Source organism: Parasteatoda tepidariorum, chromosome 1 (assembly GCF_982258835.1).
Source record: "Parasteatoda tepidariorum strain Cologne lab strain chromosome 1, Ptep-v5.0, whole genome shotgun sequence".
Classification (NCBI taxonomy): Eukaryota; Metazoa; Arthropoda; class Arachnida; order Araneae; family Theridiidae; genus Parasteatoda; species Parasteatoda tepidariorum.
Genome location: NC_141755.1, coordinates 111,791,489 through 111,816,006, shown reverse-complemented (window position 1 = coordinate 111,816,006; position 24,518 = coordinate 111,791,489). Strand labels below are relative to the sequence as shown.

General features: G+C 29.2%; 1 protein-coding gene across 1 annotated transcript in view; it reads right to left on the bottom strand.

Annotated features, from left to right (window-relative positions):
- The window catches only part of LOC107439270 (eukaryotic translation initiation factor 2-alpha kinase 1), a 37,272-nt gene extending 18,208 nt beyond the window's left edge, over positions 1-19,064 (bottom strand). The window contains exons 1-10 of the mRNA XM_016051798.4: positions 18,854-19,064; positions 14,589-14,672; positions 12,573-12,695; positions 11,792-11,820; positions 11,624-11,710; positions 9,940-10,004; positions 8,429-8,525; positions 6,465-6,545; positions 3,809-3,899; positions 156-288 (exon numbers count right to left, since the gene is read on the bottom strand). Coding sequence (XP_015907284.3) covers positions 156-288; positions 3,809-3,899; positions 6,465-6,545; positions 8,429-8,525; positions 9,940-10,004; positions 11,624-11,710; positions 11,792-11,820; positions 12,573-12,695; positions 14,589-14,670 — 788 coding nt within the window. The 5' untranslated portion in view covers positions 14,671-14,672; positions 18,854-19,064. The remainder of the gene's footprint in view (positions 1-155; positions 289-3,808; positions 3,900-6,464; positions 6,546-8,428; positions 8,526-9,939; positions 10,005-11,623; positions 11,711-11,791; positions 11,821-12,572; positions 12,696-14,588; positions 14,673-18,853) is intronic.
- Positions 19,065-24,518: the final 5,454 nt, after the last annotated feature.

Below are 24,518 nucleotides of genomic sequence, written 5' to 3'. Positions count from 1 at the left end.
AGTAAAGAAAAAAAATCTCATATTCGAAAAAAGAAAATTAAGAACTTTTTACCGAAAATAAGCACCTTTAAGCATTTTTTAAAAACCATGAGTGTAGATGTTTAGTATGTGAATGGTTAATTCAATTCTATTTATAATTACAAAATATTGCATACCTTTCACTGGAGAGGTAAAATGACTGGCTGGTATCGGTGATAGTTCCGGAAGTTTTCAAAATGCTTTTACTGTCACTTGCCTCATCATAAGTGGAACTATCAAACGAGTCAATATCTTCTCCATTGTAATTTGCTAAAATTTGTTCAATCAATCAGAAAAATAAAGGATTGTCAGAGTTTCTAAGTATAAAAATCTGTAATATTACAATAACTGTCTACCTTAACCAACAATCTGGGAAAATATGGTCCCAATAGTCGGGTCAGAAGATCGCTCCAAAGTTTGGACACTTTTGTATAGGGAAAAACCGATAAAAAAAGGAGAAAACGTTTCATGTACATGCCCATCACTGGTCTAATGGTTACTGTACTGGGCTATGGGGCCAGTGGTTGAGGCATGGATGAAACTTTCTCTCTGTGCCCTTCCTTCTGTGTGATTATGTAAATCTAAAATGGATATAAATGGATTCTCGGTTGTATGGCGTGGATGACGCTACTCCACCGCAGTGGATTAGCCACAAGTGCCCACTGGGTAACGGTGCAAAAGTAGCAATTCTGAGGCTAATAGGAAATACATTAAAAAGAATAAATGTTTAATCTACACAAAACCTTAACTAGGCTGTTATCTGTGAGGAAAACTGAAAATCATCACAATTAACATAACTAAATTAAATTAAATTTAATAATAGAAAACTGCAAAAAGTATTCATTTAATTTATGTCTGTGTGAGACATTTTTTAAAAATTTATTCGCAACACCAGTAAAACCTGAAAATGTTTAACAAAAAAACTATTGTTATAATTTTTTTTAAATTTTAATATAATCAATTTCTTTTGTGGGAAATTATTTGAATTTCATAACTGTGTTAGGTTTTACACATTCTTTCATTTTCAAAATATTATATGTTATCAGCAATGGAATTAACAATTAAAAAATAAAGAAATGTTTACGGTAAAAAATAAAAAAAATAATAAAACCTTTTAAGCTTCTTCATTTTAAATACAAAAGTGTGAATTGAATTATTAAATTTTTATTTGCTGCGAATAATTAAATTGTAAAAAAATATTAATAATAAAAGATTTAAAAAAATATTAATAAAAAGAAAACTAAAATCTTTCTATTTTTATACGCATCGCATTTTTAATAACATAAGCATTAGTGCATTATTAGATTTTTGTTCATAAACGATTGCAGTTTGATTTTATAAAGAAAATAAAGGCTACAAACAATGAAAGAATTCATTTTAGTAAATTTCATTTAAATCAGAGTTATGAGAAATAATTTTACTTTTAACTTAAATTTAAAAAAAAATAAATAATATATGAAACACAAAACTAAAAGCTTAATGAATAACTATGTACATTTAAATAAAATAAGTATTTGTTAGAATTTAAACTTGATTTATACATTTATATCTCAAGCCCTTACTGATGAAGCCACAAATAAATAAATAAAGCAAAATTTATAAAAGGTGCACTTTTTTTTTTGTTTTAATAATTTTATGACCAAAAAAAAAATTTTTTTTTCTTGAATAAATCATTTTTTATGCTTTATAGAAACAAATTTTACACTTAAATATTCAAAAATATTTTTTTAAAAAAAAGTCTTATACATTTTTAAGCAGTAATTGACAAAATATTTTAATTGGAAATATAAAGTATTTCAATTAATCATAATATTCAATCAATAAGACTACAAATCATAAACAGTTCTGTTAGATGGATATTCAACACTTATTTACAAGCAATATAAACTTATATTTAAAAAAACTCACATCTAGAAAATAAAAATACAACATGAACAACACTGAAAATCACTTTGAGTAAGTAGGTAAGCAAAAAAGACTGGACAGTTGTATAAACTTCTCTTGTAGGTTCATTATTGGAACCTACAAAAAGTGCTTTTACCATTCAGATTTTTTTTTTTTTTACAAGAAAGACAAGGATATTGTCAAAGATACATAAATGTAAGAAAATATAGCTTTAAGCTTACGCTCTTACACTCTTAAATTGTCAAGTATGAAAGCCACTGGCACTATCCCTTTTTTGCGACTTTTCATAGTGTCACTGTGTCTGTAATGACTCGACGCTTTCCTGTGAATATGCGGAATCAAAGAAATTCTCTATTTTTGCCACATTTTTATTGCAATGCTTAATTAACAAATCTAAAATTACAGAAGTTTTTTAAAAGGTCTTTTATATGAAATTCACGAATCTGTGAATGTTAAACATTTGCTTCACTATCATCCATCAAAATATATTCGAAGATAACAAAAAGACACATATTTAAATAGCAAATGGACACTAGTCTTCTTTTTTCTCCCCCTCTGAATGAAAATAGCGACAGTGTGAGTGTTTAAAAAAATTAAATTGCAAAATTTTTGATGTTTTCAAAGATTTGGGGGACATTTTTTAGGAGTATGAGAGATTCTTTCAAAATTGAGGAATCTCTAGCTTTTGAGGTATGTGGGCATCAATGTAAACATGTAAAAAATATTTTACGAGTCTCCGTTAAATATATATGACAAAATTTGAAGCACATTTAGCACGTAAAATTGCTTTAGTACCGCAATAAGAACCCACTTTAAAACAAAATCCTTTTGTTTACACTTTTACCTCAATTAGCACTTCTGTTTTCATATTTTGTTATCTGGTAATCTTATTACAAAAATATTTTAAATCATTCTTGAAAATTTTCCCATCCACTTAAGTTCATTAGAATTCGCGACTCACTTTATAGATTTCATCCTATGTTTGGTTCTGTTTTTTTCTTTGCATTATTTTCTGTTTTTTTTTAAGTGATATTTACTACTTAATGTGTTCTATTCTATTTTGTTGCAAAAATTGTTTTGAGTGCTTCTCACACTATTGCTTTGGCTATATTGATACAATTTAGAAAGCAGTCCTTTTTGCAGACATAATCGTGTGAGCTGATGATGAAATTATATCCTTCTGTTATTAAAATTGTTTTTCTTTTTTCAAATAATTTTTTCTCTTCATTATTCTGTAATTTTTTCCATGTTTTCTCTACATTTTAAACTTATTTTATGAGTTCTGTATACTTGCAGCTTATGCTCAGTAAATAAAACTTATTGATTTTCCCAATCTTTTTCATTTTTCTTTTTGTATTTATTTATTGTGCTATATATATATATACCACACCTGCCAACATTGGAGAAATAAAATAACTGAGATCTTACTAGTGACAATTTTTGGGATACAAGCAAAGTTTTGATACATCATGCATAATCATGTAAGTCAAAAAGAGAAATTCAAAATTGGAAATAATATGAGCACTTACATTTAGTGAAGAAAAAAATATGTAAATAAATATTAACCTAAAGAAGATTTCTATAATTATGATTGTTTATTATGATGATTATTTATAATTACTCAAACTATACACACTAAACATACTGCAGTACTGGCAACAGCACCATCAGTTGAGGAAATAAAAGAAGTATTTTTGTCAAATTTTGCTTTTTTTTCTTTAAATTTCTTCAACAAATAAGGAGAAATGTGAGGTAATATACAGGTAAACAAGAGAAACAGAAGTCTTTGTTAAAAAACAGGAGACTTGGCAGAGATGTATATAAAGCACTTAAACAGAGTAAATATAAGTATCCTTTATAAGATATGTATGGAAATGGAAATTACCAAAAGAGGAGATATACTCCAGCCATGCTTGATTATATCCGACCACATTTAAATGGTTTAAAGATGCAAAACTTTTCACTTCACGGATCACCTAAAAGTATTTTAAAGAAGAAATAAGTTCACTGAAAAAAAAAACAGACAATTTTTAAGTTTTATAAATTATAAAAAGAGAAGGAAAAAATACCATTTTCCTCTAAAATGAATATAAAGTTTGTAATACACTTTTCTTAAGGCTGTTTTTTGAAGGCATCCTATGAAATGATGCTTTTTGGGGGAATAATATGCTAATTTTCTATAACTGCTGTAGAGTTTGAAACTGCTACTCATGAATGTTAGATCAAGTTGAGCCCATCTCAGTGCTCTTATTTCGAAAAGGGTGCAAAACATCAATATGGAGCCACAGTTTTGTGAAAATGGAAAGCAATTGCAGTATAATTTTTTAATATCTTAAAACTTACATCGATGCTGAATTACTTGGGCTCATAAAAATTTGCAAAAACTGAGAATAAGGTGGTGATTTTGATAATTTTCATCTAACAAGGGAAACTAGGGAAGTGTGACTTGTCAATTTTGAAATAAACTAGTGGGATGTATGCCTTATGAGGAATAATTTTAGGGGGCAACATTCGTTTCGGCCCATAGAAGGTTCTGTGAGAGATAAAAAATAATTCAATGTATAGAAAAATCGGTATTTTATTACTTCAATGCAGACTATTAGTTATTGTAATTGTCTCATAATCCAATTAATTTGTAATTAATTGGATAATTAATTAATTTGCTAGTTGATAAATTAATCAAAAAATTAATAAATCATTAATAAATTATTAATTAATTAATTAATTTGCAGTTACATACTCCAATTAATTTAGAAAGTTTCTTGGAAAAAATATTTAAAAAATTTGATGTCAATTTTTTTTAAAATTAACCTAACAGGTTTTTCTGAAAAACTACAGATATATAAAATTTTCGAAATCAATTTTGACAATAAATATGCATTATATAGTACGTGAAAGTACCACAAAATTAATTGGAGTATGAGATAATTACAATAACTAATAGTCTGCATTGAAGTAATGAAATACCGATTTTTCTATACATTGAATTATTTTTTATCTCTCACAGAACCTTCTATGGGCCGAAACGAATGTTGCCCCCTAAAATTATTCCTCATAAGGCATACATCCCACTAGTTTATTTCAAAATTGACAAGTCACACTTCCCTAGTTTCCCTTGTAAGTGAAAAAACATCGCCAAATTGACAATTTTTAAAAAAGTTTAATAACTTTTAAAAATATTTAAGTTATTTGTACGTTCTAAAACCCAGAATGATTTTTTCACCGCTAGATTATATATTTACTTAAAAATCATTGCATTGCTTCAAGTGTGAGGCACATAAACTGCGGCACTTTTTATTTTCCTATGCAACAGAGCTTCGAAAAAAAGTGTTAATAATAAGCTTAGAAGAGCATTGATTTCTGTGTCACAATGGCTGTGCAGTACTAAAATTGAAATGAGTTGTTCAGGCTTTATTTTTGGATATTTCATTTCATGCTTCTTAGTAATTTGTCCTGACTACTTTGCTTCAGCAAATTATATTTCACGAAAAATGTTGTGAATTTTGTAGAATCAGTAGAATTTTGTCCCCCTATTTTTTAAAAAACTTTACATTATCTTTACATTTCTGACAATTTACATGGTGTAAAATATTATTTTCACTATCCAATATAGCAATAATATATAACAGAATAAAAAGCATATGTGTTACCTTTTCTTAAAGGGACCACCAAATTAAACTCTTTTGTATATAATGGGTAAAAGTCCATAGAATACAAATTTTTCTTCAGATTTTGACATTGTATGTGTTTTTTTTCTTTCTCTCTATTCATTCAGGATTATACAAAAACGAACTTGATAGGCCACAAAGCAATTTGCAAACAATCTAAATTTAAAATCATCTGCTGGCAGGTCAGAGAAAAAAAAGTCCTATAACAGGGTGTTCAGTGAGAAGATTTTTTCCTGCATCATGTAAATATTTAATATTGAATTTTATTAAAAAGAATTTTCATTTCAAATATATAATCAGAGTAAAATCAAAAATAATAGAAACACAGTTCATCACAGGTTAATGTGACAAATGCTATAGTTTAATATAGCTGATATATATCATACTTGAATATCCCATAGCTTACAGTGGTCACCTTTTTTTAAAAAAGTGGATATGGAATAAGACCCATACTGGCAACTCTGGTGAGGTTGAAAAGCACCGAGGAAGGAAACGATGATTTAAAAATAATACGGTGAATTGGGTATAATATAAAAAAACACAACTACTTCCACTTAGTAGGAATAACATTTACCATGACGCAATGCTAAATTCTATGCCACTATCCACATAAATCAATTATTAATCAAAAATCGAATATCAATTACTTTTTTTTATAATGCAATAAAATCTGGCGAGCAGCTATTTAAACGATCAAACACTTCGTTTGTTTATTTGTGGCTTGAAGTTAGGCTCGCAGAAAATGCCGTTCATGGGTTAAATTTAGTAGGAATAACACAACCTGAGACGTAGGCTATAGTATACCCAATTAATCCTCACTGTGTAAAATTTCAATAAACATAAATAAATTTTTTTTCAAATAATGCCTTTTACTTTTAAAAAATCAGAATCTCTTTTGTATTTGAACACAACTTTCTTCACAGCATAACAGATATCATCGATTTTATGGCGTGCCTAAGAAAAAAGTTCTTATCAATACAAATTTTACAAAAATAGAATAAGCAAAAATCATTAATCAGAATTGAACAAATAAGAATTAAACACCAGAAATAAATAAATATGGCATATTAAAGCTTATTTAAACTTTTAAGCTAGTGTTTCTAAATCAGTTTTAGCTAAAGATACACTAAAAATATCTAGCTAATTTGCTACACAACTTAATATAGAGATGTGGGGAAAAAATTATTCGCAAACCGTTTTCAAATCTCCTGATTAAAATTAGCAGTTAAACAATAAAATAAGAGTTATACTATTTTTTAACGGAAAGTAAAATTTTAATAAAAAAAAAGTATAACATAAGATATGGAAGAGAACTTAATAATGGCATCATAAAACAATTTTTAGAATAAGAAATAATCATATGGAATTAAAAATTTCCTCATTAATTCGTGAATTTAAGAGGCAAGAATAATTCTGAATAAAAGATACACATTTTAATGAAGAGTTTAGAATTTTTAATTTGAATTTTAACGAAATTATAACATAGAATATCTATTTTATTGTAGTTTTAAGTAGAAAGCTTTTTGAAGGTTTTGGGTTATCTAAAAATAATTTTAATCTTCATAAATGGCTATATAGTTTTCATTATTCAACACACTATTTAGTTTTACCTAAATATTTCTGAATTAGAATTTCAAAATAATTTTTCATGTAATTATTTAGTGTACATAAAAAAAGCAAATTTTATTAAAATATAACATTTTTCTAAAATATCTATATATATTTTAAAATATAACATTAAAATATAACAGCATAGCATTAAAAAAGAGAGAAAATTGATAAAAACTATGTTTAGAAAAGAAAAGGAATAATTTCATTGCATTTAGCTTTTGATATGATATTTTTTTTTTCAAATACATAATGTAAAATTTCATATGTATTTAGCTCTAAAATAAATAAATAAACGTTTCAATTTGAGATGATTAATTTAAATTTAAGAGTAATTCCCCCCCCCCAAAAAAAAGGTAAATAAGTTTAGTAGTTGGCTTTACATGCTTGCTGATAATTTTATAAGCTATATCCCATTTTTTTAATATGAAAAAAATCAATTTAAATATCAGATTTCGGCATCATAGTGTCAACACAATTTTATCAATTATTCACTAATTTTCTTTCATATGACTTGAATTATTCTGAATAAAAATTCACTAAAACTTCTCGCAATGTGCAATAAAAGAAAAAAAAATCACTTAAATAATATTTAAGGAATTAATATTAAATTAATGCTTAGGAACTATTAATTGTTCCATTGGGTTTTTCCTTTCTATTGAGATTCTACCCACACAATTTAAAATAATTTTGGTAATATTTTATTTTACAAACATCATTGAACAGTCGACACTATTTTTAGGGTTAACAACTACTAATGTTCAACTCCGTAGCCTCGCAATTTTGAACCCAATGCAGAAGAAAAGGGAACTCCTGAATCATGTATAGGGAGAAATTTGCCTTCAAAGAGGTTTTTTTGTGGAAACTAATCCGCATTTGTATTACAGGAGAGGAAAACCACGAAAACCTTCCACGATTAGCCTAATGGCAAGGGGACTCTAATCCATGATCCACTGAGGATATTTGACGTCAGCACTGAAGTCAGTGCAAGACGGATGCAGTACCAGCCATCACTGGGATTCGAACCCGGTTCTTTTCATTGGAAGGCGAAGGCTCACTTCATTTTGGGAGCCTTGAAGAAAATTGACAAACTATTAGCGACCAGTAAAAGTAATAGGTTTTTCACAGTACCCTAAGGAGTATCATTTTAATCAATAAAAATTATATGAATCAAAACACTAAATACTACACAGGTAATATATAAATGAAGAGATTAAAAGTGAACATACTTTGCATACAGTGCCAAAACCACCTCGGCCTATCCTCGACACCTCTTCAAACTCTGATTGATACTTCTCAAAGTAAATGGAAGCCCCTTTTATCACACTGCAGCATAAAACATTTAATGAAACAAAAAATCTACTTTCGAAAAACTCAGAATGTTATAAAGCATGAAACGTCTTTAAACAAGTACAGTAAAACTTGTGTAAGTTGACCACTTGTGGTGCATTGTTTTAATGGTCAACTTAGACAAGTGGGAAACTTATAGAGGGGGGGTGGGTCATTGTTTACTTTTTCGTTTCCTATATCATGTTGCTATATATTTAAAGTTTTTTTTTTACTTGACTTAAAAATTTTATTTAGCAAATAGCCAAATGAATAGATTAAGAAATGTGTTTAAACCTGAATGAACTTCAATTTGTTACATATACAAAATTCTAATATTTAACTAACTTTCTTTTAAAAAAATTATTTCGTTAGTTATGCATGTGAAGTGTTTAATAAAAATAATTTCTTAATATATCAGGACTCGAAAACATGTAATTTGAAAACTTTAACAAAACAAAATTATTTAAAAATTATTGAAAAATTATAAAAGATCAAAGCTTATTTCAGAGCATTCATTTATTCAAATGCTCACTATTGCAACTGGAAGAGCAACTTTTCAACTAACACACCTGTTTTCAATGAATGAATGAAAGAAATGGTCAAAAGCTGACCCCCTACAGTTTCCCCAGATGGTTAACTCACAAAAGGGTTTAGATACACCATTTCACCAAACGAGTGAAATTTTAACATACATTGCAAAATGACAGAAAATTTTCTGAATTTTTTTTCCGGTCAACTTATGAGGGTTTTAGAATAGAATTTCATAATGCTCCTAGACAAAATTGACTTATTTCGGTGGTCAACATACAAGATAGACAGGTGGTCAAGTTACAAAGGTTTTGCTTCTTTATATTATATAAGAAAAATTGATAATTGAGGTCAACTTATGCAGGTGTCCAACTTACAAGGGTGGTCAACTTGGCAGGTTTCACTGTAGTCTATTTGCAGGAATATTACACTCCGTGATCTGTCGCACTAACTACAATCGCCAACCAAATAGATCTTAAACTTGCAAATTAAAAAAAAAAAACATGTAGATGTCGGTTCGAGGTTGGTAACGAGTTATATTTTTCGAGTTGGTCCCTCCCTGTGATGTTTTTTTAAATTTCTGTTTTAGTTTCTCGCCAGCCACTGCCAGGAAGTTGCCAAGACTTGGTGATGCCACAGATCACGATATGGAAGTATTATTTGGGTGCTTATTGCATTTTTACTCATTGCAGACAGTCAGTAATCTACAAGGTCCTACATCTTGACAGTAGGACCCAACACACTATTTCAATATTTAGATTCCTTTACATGTAGTCTTAAAGCTAGAATTATAATTTAGTTCTTTGACAGAAAATATTACCTTTTTTTATTTATTTGAGAGTCTCAAGGAAATCAAACGTGAAAAGTGACTGATTGCACTTACTTTTGACTTTTATTTAAAGAATCCAAAGCATTGAGACGCAGATCTGATTTCATTTCAAAGAGTTCCTGCAAAGAGGGAAAAAATATTTAGGACAAAGAACAAAAAAATTACTAATGTTAATTGGAGATAATTTGTAATATCAGGGGCAAAAAAAAAAAAAACAATGGAATATCTGAACATCTCTAATCAGCAAATACACAAAATAAATAGAATTCTTACACTTTTTATTCAGGAACTTAAAATACAGCGAATGATTACACACTGATTGATTTGATATTTTAAAGTATTTCGCGAGTAAAGTTTGCTAATTTACTTGATTTCTTATTTTAAAAAGCTCTTTTTAGGCGTCATGAAGAGAAGAAAATACTCCCTCATTTACATCTTGCTGTATTAGGAAAGTTTTCTCTGTTTCCAACTCATGCAAAGCATTAGAAAAAGTTTTCACTGGAGATTCCGTATCATCGACTTCTGTGTCTGATCCTCTATTCATTGTTTTAAAAAAATCTACTTTATTAACTTCAGTTGCATAGATAAATTGTCCATCATCACATGTGACATCATCGTTAAAATCTATTCCAGGAGCAATTTCTTTCCATATGACTTCTGAAGGATGAAATGAAGAGGATTTCATAATTTTCCATTCATGTCCCGGGAAATCTTGCTTTCTGAAAGCATTTTTCAATTGTATTTTCCAAAACTTGGTCCCAAAATTGTTTTTAAAAAAATAACTCTTCCAAAATAGTGGCTCTGTACCTAATCGCTCCTCTACCGATGCTATAATTTTTCTCATAAGCAACTTTCTTTATTTAAGTGAGATTCAGAGCTATAAAAAGGGAAAAATCAAACTTGTGATAGGGAGAATGATTAGACTTTTCCCCCAAGAGGTAAGGACGAACAAGAACTGTTTTACTTTCTTTTTAGATTAGTAGAGGTGCGCCCAGATGGTATTTGCATGGAAATGTCATGTCGTGCATGTGATATTTACTTTTGCAATTATTTTTGTCTTATTAAATTTGTTGTGTTATTAAAAAGTTATCTTCAATGATCAGGTTTAAAGCTTAAACACATCAAAATCCTTATTGAATTCGAATCCATAAAAGTGGCATTTCAGAATGCTTAAAATTCTTACAGTTTATTATAAGGTAAGCTATTACTAGCATTAAATGTGAGAGATGCAAAGAAAGACCTCATTACTTTTGGTCATAGAGAACAGCTCACTGGTGCTCAAATTATAGTGAAAAAGAACAAGCGAATGGTATTTAGCATGCTAACCAAGCTTAACATGCTAATTATTATTATTCCACAAGAAAAAAAAGTGTATTACGCAGTAATTGTTTTTTTTTTTTCCTCGAAAAAGCTTGCCTAAATGTGAAATGCTAGGTATAAAAGAAACCTGTACAGTTTAAAGATATAAAAGAAACTTATGATAACAATTGAAAAATAAACAGAAAAAAATATTGATTTAGAAATTTATGTTTTTTTTTCAAAGTTATGATAAATTAGAAGAAAAAATTTTTTAAAAATATCATTATTTGCAGTTTTGCCACGCCTCAAAACTGTAGTCCGTAGGAGGTTGATTTCATAATCAAATAAATTTGGTTCCTTCAACTGCTATTTAATAACTCTTATTTAAATTTAGAAATAACATCAGAATTAATAATTTGATGTACTGTGTAAAACATACTTTCATCAATTCCTTTTCAAACTCAGCAACTGCTTGATTTCTGACAGACAACAAAGCATCCATGTGAAATTTCAGTTCATCTGTCACCTGCATGAAATAATATAATACATATTAAACAATGTACATTATCCAAGAAAAAACTTTAAAAACAAGCGTGAAAAACTTTACCTTTGTTTGAGTGAGTTTACTCCACATTTCTAAAAATAAGATTAAAAAAGAACAATTAAGAAACAAAAAACAATGCAATCTTAAATAGGAAAAACTTTTTTAGAAAAAATACTGCTAACATATCCTATGTGAAGCACTTAAGATTCTTGCTTGTTCACCTTATTAAAAAATATAAACAGTGTAGTACTTCTTGGTGAATACAGAATATATTATTCTAATAATAATATTCAATCAATAGAAAGTTCTTTAACTCATAAACTTCACTAATTAAAATATAATTTTAAAAAATATGGGAAAAACAATTTTTCTTCCAGCAAACAATTTTTTAAATCTTTGGCATTTCCAAATAACATTATCAAATTTGCACTTTTGTGTTTATTAATTCTAACCAATGTGGAATACCTTCCCCTCCCCCTCCCAGTCTCTCCTGTTCTGAAAGGCTTATCCAAAAGGTTTCTCTAACAAAATCAGTATTGTTATCATGATTGAGAACTTAGGATGAAAAAAAAGAGGGGTGGTGGTAAGGGTGGAATAAATGTCCCATTAATGAGATTTTGCAAAATTAATGAAATTTAAATTTTAGATTAGCGGAACTTTGAGGAAATTTTGTCGGAATGTAAACTATTGGTTCACGGAAATCTGCAAAACGACAGTTTTGAGATTCGCGGAATTCGGCGAATGAGTGAAAGAATCACATGCCTAAATAAGAATGAAAAGCTGTATAAAGTGAAATAAATCTGATTTCAAAAAAAGTATTACAAATATATTCTCACATACTTACTTAAAAATAAAAGCTGTCTCCTGTGTGCGCTATTTTCTACATTTCTACACACAATTTCAAGCAAGATTTGCAACAATAGAGTGTTGCTTTCAAATGGTGCTTTCCTTCCATCACTGCTTACATCTGTTCGTGGAAGATTAAAATATTTTAAGCATTTATGTTCACACAATTATCACATATAAGGCTCATTAATGGTGAAGCGAGTAGTAAAAAGAAATCCTTACCCTTCTGTTCAAAAATCACAGAGAATAAATTCAAGCAACATCCTTTTTGGCTTGTTAAAATAATTAAATTTATGTGCTCCTTAAAAAGCTGGGGCATATACAATATATATCTTGCTAATGCACTCTTTGCTGCATCAGACAAACCAGAAAGTTTGGATTATAGGAACATTATAGATATTTCCATCATCAAGAATGTAATAAATCTTTCATTGTCACAGATCATTGGGCATAAATTTAGTTTCGATAATAACAAAATTATTTTCCTGTCTGCCACACCAGCTGATCTTGATGCTCTGGGATCGTCTTTCATTCAAAAGAATGCCAGACAATGACTTTATTTTCTCGCCAGCTCTTCAGGTTATTTAGAAATGAAATCTGCCCTCATTTGTCCCTCTTGGCTATTACAGTTTTCTAGTTCCATTTTTCACCTTTATTTGTTTATATTTCTTGGGCATTTTTACACTATCTATTTTGGTTCATTCCATCAATAATTTTTGTAACATTAATTGTTAAACATTAAGTTTCATTATATACATTGCATAACTGGTTAGAATTATAATAACTCTAGATAGTGTAAGCATAAGCAACAAGAAAGATTACTTAAGCATGAGAGAACTACCATAAAATACAGATTAATATGTTCATGTTCATGATGAAATTTTTTAACAACAGCCCTCTAGTCTAGTTCGTCATCAAAATTAAATTCAACCTATTCTTATTTCTTTCCTATTCATTTACTCTTCCCAACTTCAAATAGACCCTTGACTTGAATTTTATAAAATAATTCAATTTATTGAAAATTTGTAGTTTGATTTGAGGTTCTTTTACGGAAAAAAATAATCAAACATAAAAATTGTTTATTGCCTTAGGCTAAGCATTTCGAAAATTGGCTAATTATTTGAAGTCCTCAGCGTGGGCCCTGACTATCATAAATTCTTTTTTAGAATACCAGTTTGAATTAAAATTTTTAAATTATAATAGTATAACAACAATAATTACATTTTGTACCAAATAATATAAAAATTAAAAGTCGAAATACCATTTTCCATCAGAATTCTTATTGAATCCGAATCCATCAGTCGCTTACAAAAATAATAAAAATTATCAAGACAACCTGCGTTAATTTATAACAAATCGTAACAAATTCAGATTAATATGGATTAATGGTATTTCAAAATTAAAAATGCAAAACTAAAAGTGGTGCTTATAGACTTATTTCTTAAATAACCCTGTAATATTGAATCCGAATCAGGTGATTTATTTATCTATTAATTTTTTTGATACTTTAATTATTGCAAAAAACTTGATTACTTAAAATATATATATATAAAATTAATAAATAAGTAAATCAATCTTCATAAATAAATCAATTGAAGAATGACTACTCCTAATATTTATTTTAGAGTGTTAAAACAATATACATACACTCGCAGTTAATAAGTTAAAATATTTAGATAATGAAAAAAAGAAAATTATTGGAAAGTATTTTTTACTACCGAATCACTAGCAATGATAAAAGGGTTAAAAACACTTAATCTGCTTTAGTAGAAGAAACAGAAAGGAAATGAAGGATTATTATTAAAAAACTTCTGAAAATAAAACTGGTTTTTGATGTTCTGCTTAGCTAACAAAATACAACAGAGAGTCTTCATTTTTACCTCAAATAATAAATAATTTGCAATTCTAACACGTTTAAATTTTTCATTTTATTCAAAATGTCACAAAACTTATTTTAACTAAATTATTTCTTATATTAAATAATCAAGCAAAATAATAAATGTTTATGAATTACCTTTCAAAATATACCCACTTTGGTCATCATATTTTAAAAATGTTTTTATTAGTTTTCTCTTGTCTTCAAAAACTTCAGTCATTTCTATTTAAAAAAGGAAAAATATATTAACAAAAACTACTTAAAAATTATATATCTGAGTATCCTTCATGTTAAAGTTACAAATCTCTACAATGTGGATAAAGTTATAGGAAAGAAGTTTGTAATGTTGGTTTGTTTTCCCAGTTCATAAAGAAAAAATAAATGTTTCCCGTATTTTTCCTGTTTTTTCAGGTGATTTTTAAATTCCCTATATTTTCCTTGTTCTCCCAGTGACGTGGCAATGCTATTAGACTCCTGAATCATACATTAGTATGCAGACCCTAACATCCTAAGTTTGGACAAAAGAATTTTGTAGTTTTTGATTAGCTAAAATAAATTTTTTAATATAATAACAATACATTGCTTTAATATTATAAAACAACTATTAATTAAAATAAAAAGATGTTGGGTCAAAAATTCAAACCTTTTGATACTTCAAATCAATTATTCAGGGATGAGAGTAGTCAGAAAGTAAAAAAGAGGAAATCCAAAAATATTTATTTATATATATATATATATATATATAAATCGCACTATTTTTGTCTAATTTTTGTTTAAACTTGTAATCCATGTGATTATAAGTCCCGATATGAGGCTTTTAAATCACGTGCATATAAAACTCTACATCGAATTTAAAAAATGCGAAAATACAAATCATGATGCGTAATTTTTAGATCAAGATGCATAATTTTAAAATCGCGCAATATTACAACCGCAAAAATAAATCACGACATTGGATTTTAAGCTCGGGTAGCTACATAGGGTTTTAAAAGCTCGGAAATGCAAATCGAGAAATTGGCTTTTTAAATCTCGTAAATAAGAATCGCAATATTTAAATGGCCTGAATAAGAATCGCAACGTTCAACTTTTAAATCAGGTAAATACGAAAATCGATGTTTGATAATAAAATCGCGATTTTAAAAATGCGAAAATACAAAACACGATATTAGATTTTTAAATCTCGTAAATCCGAGTCATAATGTACGATATTTAAAAAGCGTAAATAAGAATTGCAATGCGCAACTTTTAAATCAGGTAAATACGAAAATTGATGATTGATATTAAAATCACGTGAATAAAAATCGAGATATTTGCAGAGTCGGGACTTGGGATTTCTAAAAGGATTGTTTGAATTGTTTTTTGTTTACACAATAAGTAAAAATTTACAAGATTGAATGAGCAAATAAATATTTTCACCACAAATTCACCTCTATTTTTTTTTTTTTTTTTGCTTTTTTTGTTTGCTTTCTCTCCAGAATACAAGAAGCAGCGACGTCTAAATTACGAAAATACGAGCTATCCGGCCGACGGATCAAAAATACGGAAAATCTTATTTTCTATGCGTGAAATCGGAGAAAATAGCTAATATAAGTAAACATGCGGAAGGATTAGCAGTTAGGACGTAGTTTGAATTTTCTGTTTTTCTTCGAAAATCGTAAATAAATATATTAATTTGACTTCAACGACTGAATTTTTTTTAAAAAAAAAAACGGGATATTTATAAATAAATAAATAAAAAAAACGAAACTTTTAGAGAATCTGAGTTTTTGATAAAAAGGCTGAAATTCGATAGAAAAAAGCGAAAAAAATCTCATCCCTGTATAAAGGACAACCAGTTTTATCCCAAGGAAATGATTTTTAGAGAAACTTCAGAGGGAGGAATGAGGACTTCAATAATTTCGCTCCGCGGAAAATTAAATTCCTCATAAAATATTTTAACTTGTGCAAAAAAAAATTTCGGCGGAAATTAGCGGGAAAAATGGAAAAATCTGAGAAAAAGCGGAAATCCGCGAAAGAATCTCATCCCTGATTATTTTAAAATCTACATTTGTGTTCACGGGAAATGTGATGTTTAAGGCGTTAATGGATGGTGTTTTCTACACTAGCGAACGCAGCAAGCTCCATATCGCCTATACTTTCGGGTTACTGTTTCCGGTGTATTTTAAAGCCATTTGGTTTGCAATGTGATCATTGTGTTTTGAAATTCTTGCAAATGTGGTATTTGATTACTTTTTACTTGTGTTTACAATGTGTTCGCAATGCTAAAGGTGCTAACACTAACGTAAGATGGTGCACAGCTTACAACAAGAACAAACAGCACTAAACAATTGGTAAATGGCGAAATCAGGACTGCCAAAAAAGCGAGTCATTCAAAATCTAGCTACCATGTCACCTTTTTTAACAATATATCTATAAATAACTAAAACTACTTTTTACTTCAAACTCACCAGAATTACTTAATAACATTAATATCTTATAAAATATGGTAGATTTGAGAACAGAAATTATCTAATTTAGTTCTTTTATTGAAAACAAAATTGCCCATTTGAAAATATTGCCTCGCAGAATAAGCTGCAGTAAGCAGTTGCAAACTTTCTAACCGAAACTTAGCGGGTATTGAGCTCGAGATTGTTATTAACACCATCCATTGGATGATGTGATATTCAAGGTGTTTCATAGGTGAAGTTTAAAGGAAATGTGATTCAAACAATTTTAAAAAAAATATTTATATAAAATTTAATTAATAATGTTATAAATTGAACACAGTAAAATAATAGTAGTAACTAAATAATATTGAAATATGATATTTTTATATTACAGATAAACAAGGGGGATGACATTCTTCACACATACATTAAAATAAAATGTATAGCAGGGTTTAAGCTGAGTCTAAAAATTCATTAGCAAAAAAGCTAAAATCTGAAAAAAAGTTTTAGCAAAATGCTAAAATGCCATTAGGCTTATAAAATTACTTTATATCAAACAAGTACTGTAAGTTATCTGAAAAAGAATAGCTTAATGTACAAGAATATCAAAAAGAATACCTATAACAAAAAAAAAAAAAACACATTTATTATTTATCAAAACATTTTGGTTTATAATTAACAATCTTCCTTTCTTTCATGTTTGCCCATTTTACAAATGCTTCTTGAAAGTTAAATGCACTTTCAGGGCCCTCAATATTAATCATTAACAAATTGTTTACATGGTTGATTAACAACCTGTTTCGAATATTAGTTTTAATCAAATTAAGGCAGCTAAAGCCCCTTTCACAGTCAACAGTGTGCATTGGTATTGTTGCACAATACTCTATAACAGAAGTTATTAATGGGTACTGTTCAGACACATCATTGGTATATAAAATCTTGTCTGATCAATCCTTCTTGTTTGATCAAGTTTTTTTCATGGATGTTAGCGTCATGGTTTTTCGCGGAAGCCTTTTTTTTTAATGGAATTTAGTAAAATCCTTTAGCAAAAATGCTTTGTTGAATTTTAGCATTTTTGAGGGGTCTTTTCGCATTTTGCGAAAAAAGCTACCGTAGCGGAAAACCTGATGTATAGTTAAGGTATTCAGTTCTTTTTTTAAAAATTGTGTTGGCATTTTAGAACAAACAGTACAACAAAGAAATTTTATTTTTGAATTGTTCATTGAAAAACATTAATTAATAGTTAGATTAAATACTATGAGATACTTTTGAAAGGCTTAATTATTTTCAATTTGGGGGGCTTAAAATATTATTTTATAATTTGCTTTAAAAAAAATTTAAATCAGGGAAACCAGGTTTTTTCCCCTTTTTTTTTTAAAATAAAAAAAAAATCTTTCTTCCAACCTTAGCGCTTGCGTTAAGTATAAAAATAATTCTGCTAAGTTAAGACAATTAGTCTAATGTAAACTAACCATCTATAAAGCTCAATTTTCATTTTTAAACTGCAATTATGATAATTTATTCTTTTATTCCTAGAAATAGTAATGAGGAAAAAGATAAGTCAGTATTCATTTTTTTTAAATTGTTCAAAGCAGTTCCATACATAAACTTATAATATTTCCTAATCTGCAAGCTACTAACTAGCAAGTTGAATTTTAAGATAGAGTAGATGAAAATAAATATTTTCTTATTATGGTATGGTTTTTGCAGTTATTAAATTATTAGAGAAAAGAGATTAATATTAAACGAGGTCTTCTAATAAGACTCAGATGAAGGCAATTCTCCATAAATCGAATTTGGAAATGAAAGTTTTATAAACTAGAACAAATTAAAAGTATTTCAGAAGACAGTTTTTTTTTTAGTTCAACCTACGATGATACTGAAGTTTCATTTGTATTGTACAGGTAAAAAGTGCTGAACAAAAAAACAATTCAATTTTTTTAACCAACTTTTAAAATTATTATGCCAAAAACTTACTCAAAAAGAAGCAGATGGTGAAGAAAGGAAATTACTTCTTGAAGAGAAAGTCATGAAATTCATTCAAATTAATTATTTTTATTTCAGATAACGAAGTATTATTTCAAATTACTCATTATTACACGATACGGCAGAAAAGCATGGTTTGTTTCAACGAGTAGTTTGTTTATGGTCAAGGTTTATTTATATTTTAGATAGTGCAAAAGGACGAAGAGCTCGGAACTTTAGCTTATAGCTTTCTGTTTCTATTAATGAAGCCTATGGTTGAGGCTAAATCGATAGCTAGAAAAGGATTGAAATTTGGTCCAAGGATTGATTTGATTTGATTTGTTCATTTACGTCGCACTAGAACTTCACAATGGGCTATTGACGACGGTGCCGACATGCCATCACAATTTTGATCTTCCGCAGAGGGGATGGTATCCCCGCTTCGGTAACCCGACGACCTGCACGCGAAGTCGAGCACTTTACGGTAGAACTGTTTAGCGAGGACCACCCTCGGCCCCTACACAGACTGATCTAAGCGGTCACCCACCCGTACACTGACCGCAGCCAGTGATACGTGACTTCGGTGATCTGCTGGGAACCGTGTCTTAACGATCAATCCACTGCGGGTCCAAGGATTGAAAGACAAGTTCACGCTATCCATAACTGGTGGATTTTAAAGAGATAATTATTGGTAGAGATCTTTAGGAGTATTCTGAAATGAACATTTTATTTAGGATCGCAGAATGAAGGAATGATAATTGACTAATATCTTTGAAGGAACTACAACTTCCTCTTTCAACGGCGCCTGAGAGTCGAGAAGGGGAAATTCCCTGCATCCCAAAATTATTGACTTTTTATTGCTTATAAACTATCTACCTTTGATCAATCTGCATTGGGACCGAGGGTTCGTCGGGCTACCAACAAAGGATCAAAATTGCGACAGCAGGACTTTGAATCATCCTCAGAGATGTTTCCCAGACCTTCGCCCATAGCCCAATGTGCAACTTTAGTGTGACGTAAATAAAGTACCTACCTGTTTTATTTGTTTTAGCAAACAGAATTTTTTTTTTATAAGAGCAAACGATTTGTGACGTAAGCAGATATGATTCCACATCATACAAAACTTACTAATGATGCCGCAGCTCTGAGGAATCAAAATTTATTCAATTAAAAAATATTGTTTCTTTAAAAGATATAAACAGACTATCATTCTATCATTTATTATCGTAAAATCGGGGTAAAAACGTAAAACCATATTTCTTAAAAATGTAAAGCTTACGAGATGAATTATAAGAAAAAATTTATATATATATATATATAAATATGTGTGCGTGTGTGTCCCGCAGTGGACTGATCGTTGAGACACGGCTCCCAGCAGATCACCGAAGTCAAGCTCACTGACTGCGGTCAATGTGCGGGTGGGTGTCCACTTGGATCAGTCTGCGTAGGGACCGAGGGTGTGCAGTATTGGTCCTCGTTAAACTGTTCTACTGGTAAGTGCTAGATCCCTCTGCAGAGGATCAAAATTGTGATGGTTTGTCTTCGGATCATCCTTAGGGATGTTTCCCAGACACCGTCGATAGCCCATTGTGCAGCTCTAGCTCGACGTAAATTAACTACTACATATATATATATATATATATATATATTCCGTCCGTCATATAGCTAGGCCAGGAGTTGAATCGGGAGGCTAAAGGTATTTTAAAAGTTAGGTATCAAAATGACTACTGTGTGTAGTTTTCAAGGCGACAAATTAAGATTTATAGTAGTAAATTACGACTAACGGCCACTTATTTTGAACCATGGATAAAACTACAGTTATTAAGAGTCAACTAAAATAGAGATTCGATGAAGTTGAAGCGCTTGGATGTTGGATGTAATGGAACAGATACCGGTTGGAAATGTTCGAAGAATAGAAGAATTTACAGAAAAGCAATGGGACTTTTTGCATTTCATAGAACTGCTATCCCGATTTCTCTCCACGTATATTGACGGAACTGCATCTCATTAATGACGGGTTCAAAACTGGCGCTGACAGTGAAAAACTTCCAGTAGTGTTATTTAAACTTGCCCGACCAGAGTTCGGATGATCTCAAAATGTTAAGTAGCAGTTTGAGATATTTCGTTTCAGTTATCTAACTCCCTTACCAGCTTGAACCCTGGCAAAGCTCTCCGGTTGATCAGTGCAAGCAGAATTTTAACACTGTATACATCCACTTAGTATCCAGATAAGAAGTTCTTGCATATTGTGATATACGTGGCAATATAATGCAAGTTCAAGTGACAGTATACAACTGCTGATGTTGTTCATCACGTGAATGAGATCATTTATAAGTCGAAATGGTTGACATAGAAGTGTCAGGTTGTAGTTTTTTCATCCATCCAGACGAATACTCATCCTGAATACCAGCATCAGACGAATGCCCGAAAAATATTCTTTTTGCAATGATGACTCGTTCTCTTGTTTTCCACCAAGATGAGATAAATAAAATTATTAGCGCTCATAAAGAATAAAATATTCCCTATTCCATGTTATATATGATATGATTCTGCAGCTGAACTATGAAGCAAAGGATTATAGAGATATAATTTTTTGGGAGAAAGTACTAATATATGCACCACCAATCTTAAGAAATGTATCAAGCGATGAGCTCAGAAAAAAACTTTTTCCTCGTGATAATTTAATACCAGACTGGTTCTATACCCCTTTTCCGTGCCAAACAATCGCAATTGAGAGAACAGTGAACAGTGGAACTAGTAGCAACTTTTCGAGTAAGTTAATTTGGTTTTACCATGCTTAATGGGGTAGAATTGCTTGCCGTTGGCCTGGTGAGCCCAAAACTGACTTTGTTTTTAATTTCCAGTTCGTTTTCTTCTTTTGTATACTCTCGGAACGTACAGTCCGCAAAAAAAAAAAAGATATCACCCTGAATAACTTTCGTTCTAATGATCGGATTTTCACGAACTAAGTGTTAATCTTAATGGTTCCTGGGGGTGACCTCAAATATGCTAATTAATTAGTGCTAACTATTAATTAAGTTACGAAATCAGACACAAAAACGTACTTTCTCTGAATAAACATATATTTTTTCTTACATATTTGGATTCTTAACCTTCAAAATATAGGGGGTAGCCGCAATCTGGGAAATATGGTCCCCATAGTTTGGTCAGGAGAGCGATCCAAAGTTCGTACCCCTTAATGTTAATTTCACTTTTTACGTTTTTAGTCATATTTTAAAAACTAATAAAGCAATTCGAAGAAAATTTCACCCAGTCATAAAACTCATTTACCCAAAGATAATTTCAAGAAAAAAATAATTTTTAATAATTGTTAATTATTTTTTATCATTTAATTAAATTAAGGATGAAAAATTTTTGAATTATAAGGTATGAATTTTTTTATACCATATTAATCTACATATTTTTCAATTGAAAAATCTAAAGTTTCAACTGTTTTTATTTATTAGAAGCTGCGAAAAATTAAAATTAATTATTTTTAAAAAAATAATTTGGCGACAATGAAGAAATGATTAAATGGGGCGATTAATATTAAAATGTGATAAACTTGCGAGGAACTTGACTTCGCGCGCTTAGCATAAAATTTCATTCATATTTTTTTCGCTAATAATCGTTTGCTTATCTTTTCATTTTTATTTTTTTAAGCTATAAAATACGATGTTTCTTTTTTAGTCGTCTAAAATTCTATTTGCAATTTAGTAAAGAAATTTGAATAAAACATTTTATTGAATAAAATACATTTTATTCAGAGAATGTGGAGTTTTATAAAAGCATGCTTCTGATAGAATATGATTATACAACAGATTGTGCTTCTTTAATGTGATTATTTTTTATTTTTTAGTTTTTTTTTCTCAATAACTGATAAAATTTCAATAATATACATACGAATGAATAAATTTGGAATAAAATATTCATCAATTTCTTGAATATATATTTTATAAATATTAATAAAAATACGTAGTCAACATTTTTAAGCATCTCTCACAACATCGCAAATTTCTCAAAATCTTATAGGGTAAACTAACCAGTGAAGGAATACTTAAGCTTAGCTTGTCTTTAAAAAAAAATCATAAAAATTTCAAAATTTGTAATTTTAGCTAAATGACGTATTTGTTATTAAATGCATGTCGACATATTTGTTATTAAATGCAAATTATGTAAAAAAAATTTAGATAACTTACATAATATTGTTTTAAGCTTTTGGTGGTTTAAATAATAAGTAGTAAGATAACCAAGTGAAGGAACAGTTCTTAAATTGAATAAACACTAAATTTTCCAGTGAATGAACACTTAATTTTGAGAATGTTTGATGCTCGTTAGGAATCCTTAGGCCACATAGATATCTGTCGCCCTGTAGATGCCAGAATTGACAGATGTTAACACAGGCGGGCATTAGGTAAAAAAAAATCTTTTAAGTTTTCGTGCCCCCATTTCAGTATCTTAAGGGCCTTACGAGCTCTGTTTAAAAAGAGAGTATCATATCAGATATATATATATATATATATATATATATATATATATATATATATATATATATATATATATATATATATATATATATATATATATATATATATATATATAAGAAAACAAAAATAATCATAGTAGCAGTATCTGGTGGTAAATGTAGCTTATCGTAATTGAAGAATATGCTGTGCGACATTTTATGGTGAATTTTCGAACGTAAGTTTCAGAATGTATCGAAACATGTGGATGCTATTTGCTAATCATCTTTATCCAAAGAAAACCATGTAACGTAAATATCTAGCAAAATGAAGCAATTTTTTAAACAATGAATCATACAATATGCAACATATTATTTCAATATCTTATTCTTAAACATAACATATTTCAATGTTTTTAAAATGCCACTAAACATTCAGCAATTCATTGAGTTATAGAAAAAAGAAATATCGTAAATTATAGAAAACCTTGTGAATGTGCATTAGAATTACTATACAATCTACATTTTATTTTTCAAGCACTTTTTTTTCCTTCAAACTTTCATGCCTAGAAGACTCGATTAAAGCTGTAAAAATCATTATCCCTAAAATTTTGTATATAGCTATTATAAGTTATGTTAATTTGATTTTAGTATGAAATCCTCGAATAAACATAGCAAAAATAGCATAATCTAAATAATATCAGATAAAAAGTGCATGTATTTAAAATCTAAAAACTTATAAATCGATTCAAATTTTCTTTTCAAAGGAGATTAAAATAATTCTTTTTTTTTTGCTTTTTGGACATAAATGAACTTAAAAATTGCCTAGAAACTTCGAGATGTTTTCTATTAACTATTAATTAAACCTCTCAGAGCAATCACAAAACATTATTTCAATTTTTTTACAGTCAGAAATTGGTTGCCTAGCAACCTAGTAAAATTAAGCGTTTCTCTTTTGAATCAGTCAATGGGTTATCTTGAAATATTTATTTGCGCAGGCGACTTTTTTTGGCGGTTTTCTGGACTATCGCCAAATATATAAACCTTTATTGCAACCCAATTTACGATCCAATTGTTTTAAAATTTTGTCTACCCCCCCCCTAATTCAAGTGTCTAGATTCCAAATATGTAAAAAAAAATATATGTTTATTCAGAGAAAGTACGTTTTTGTGTCTGATTTCGTAACTTAATTAATAGTTAGCACTAATTAATTAG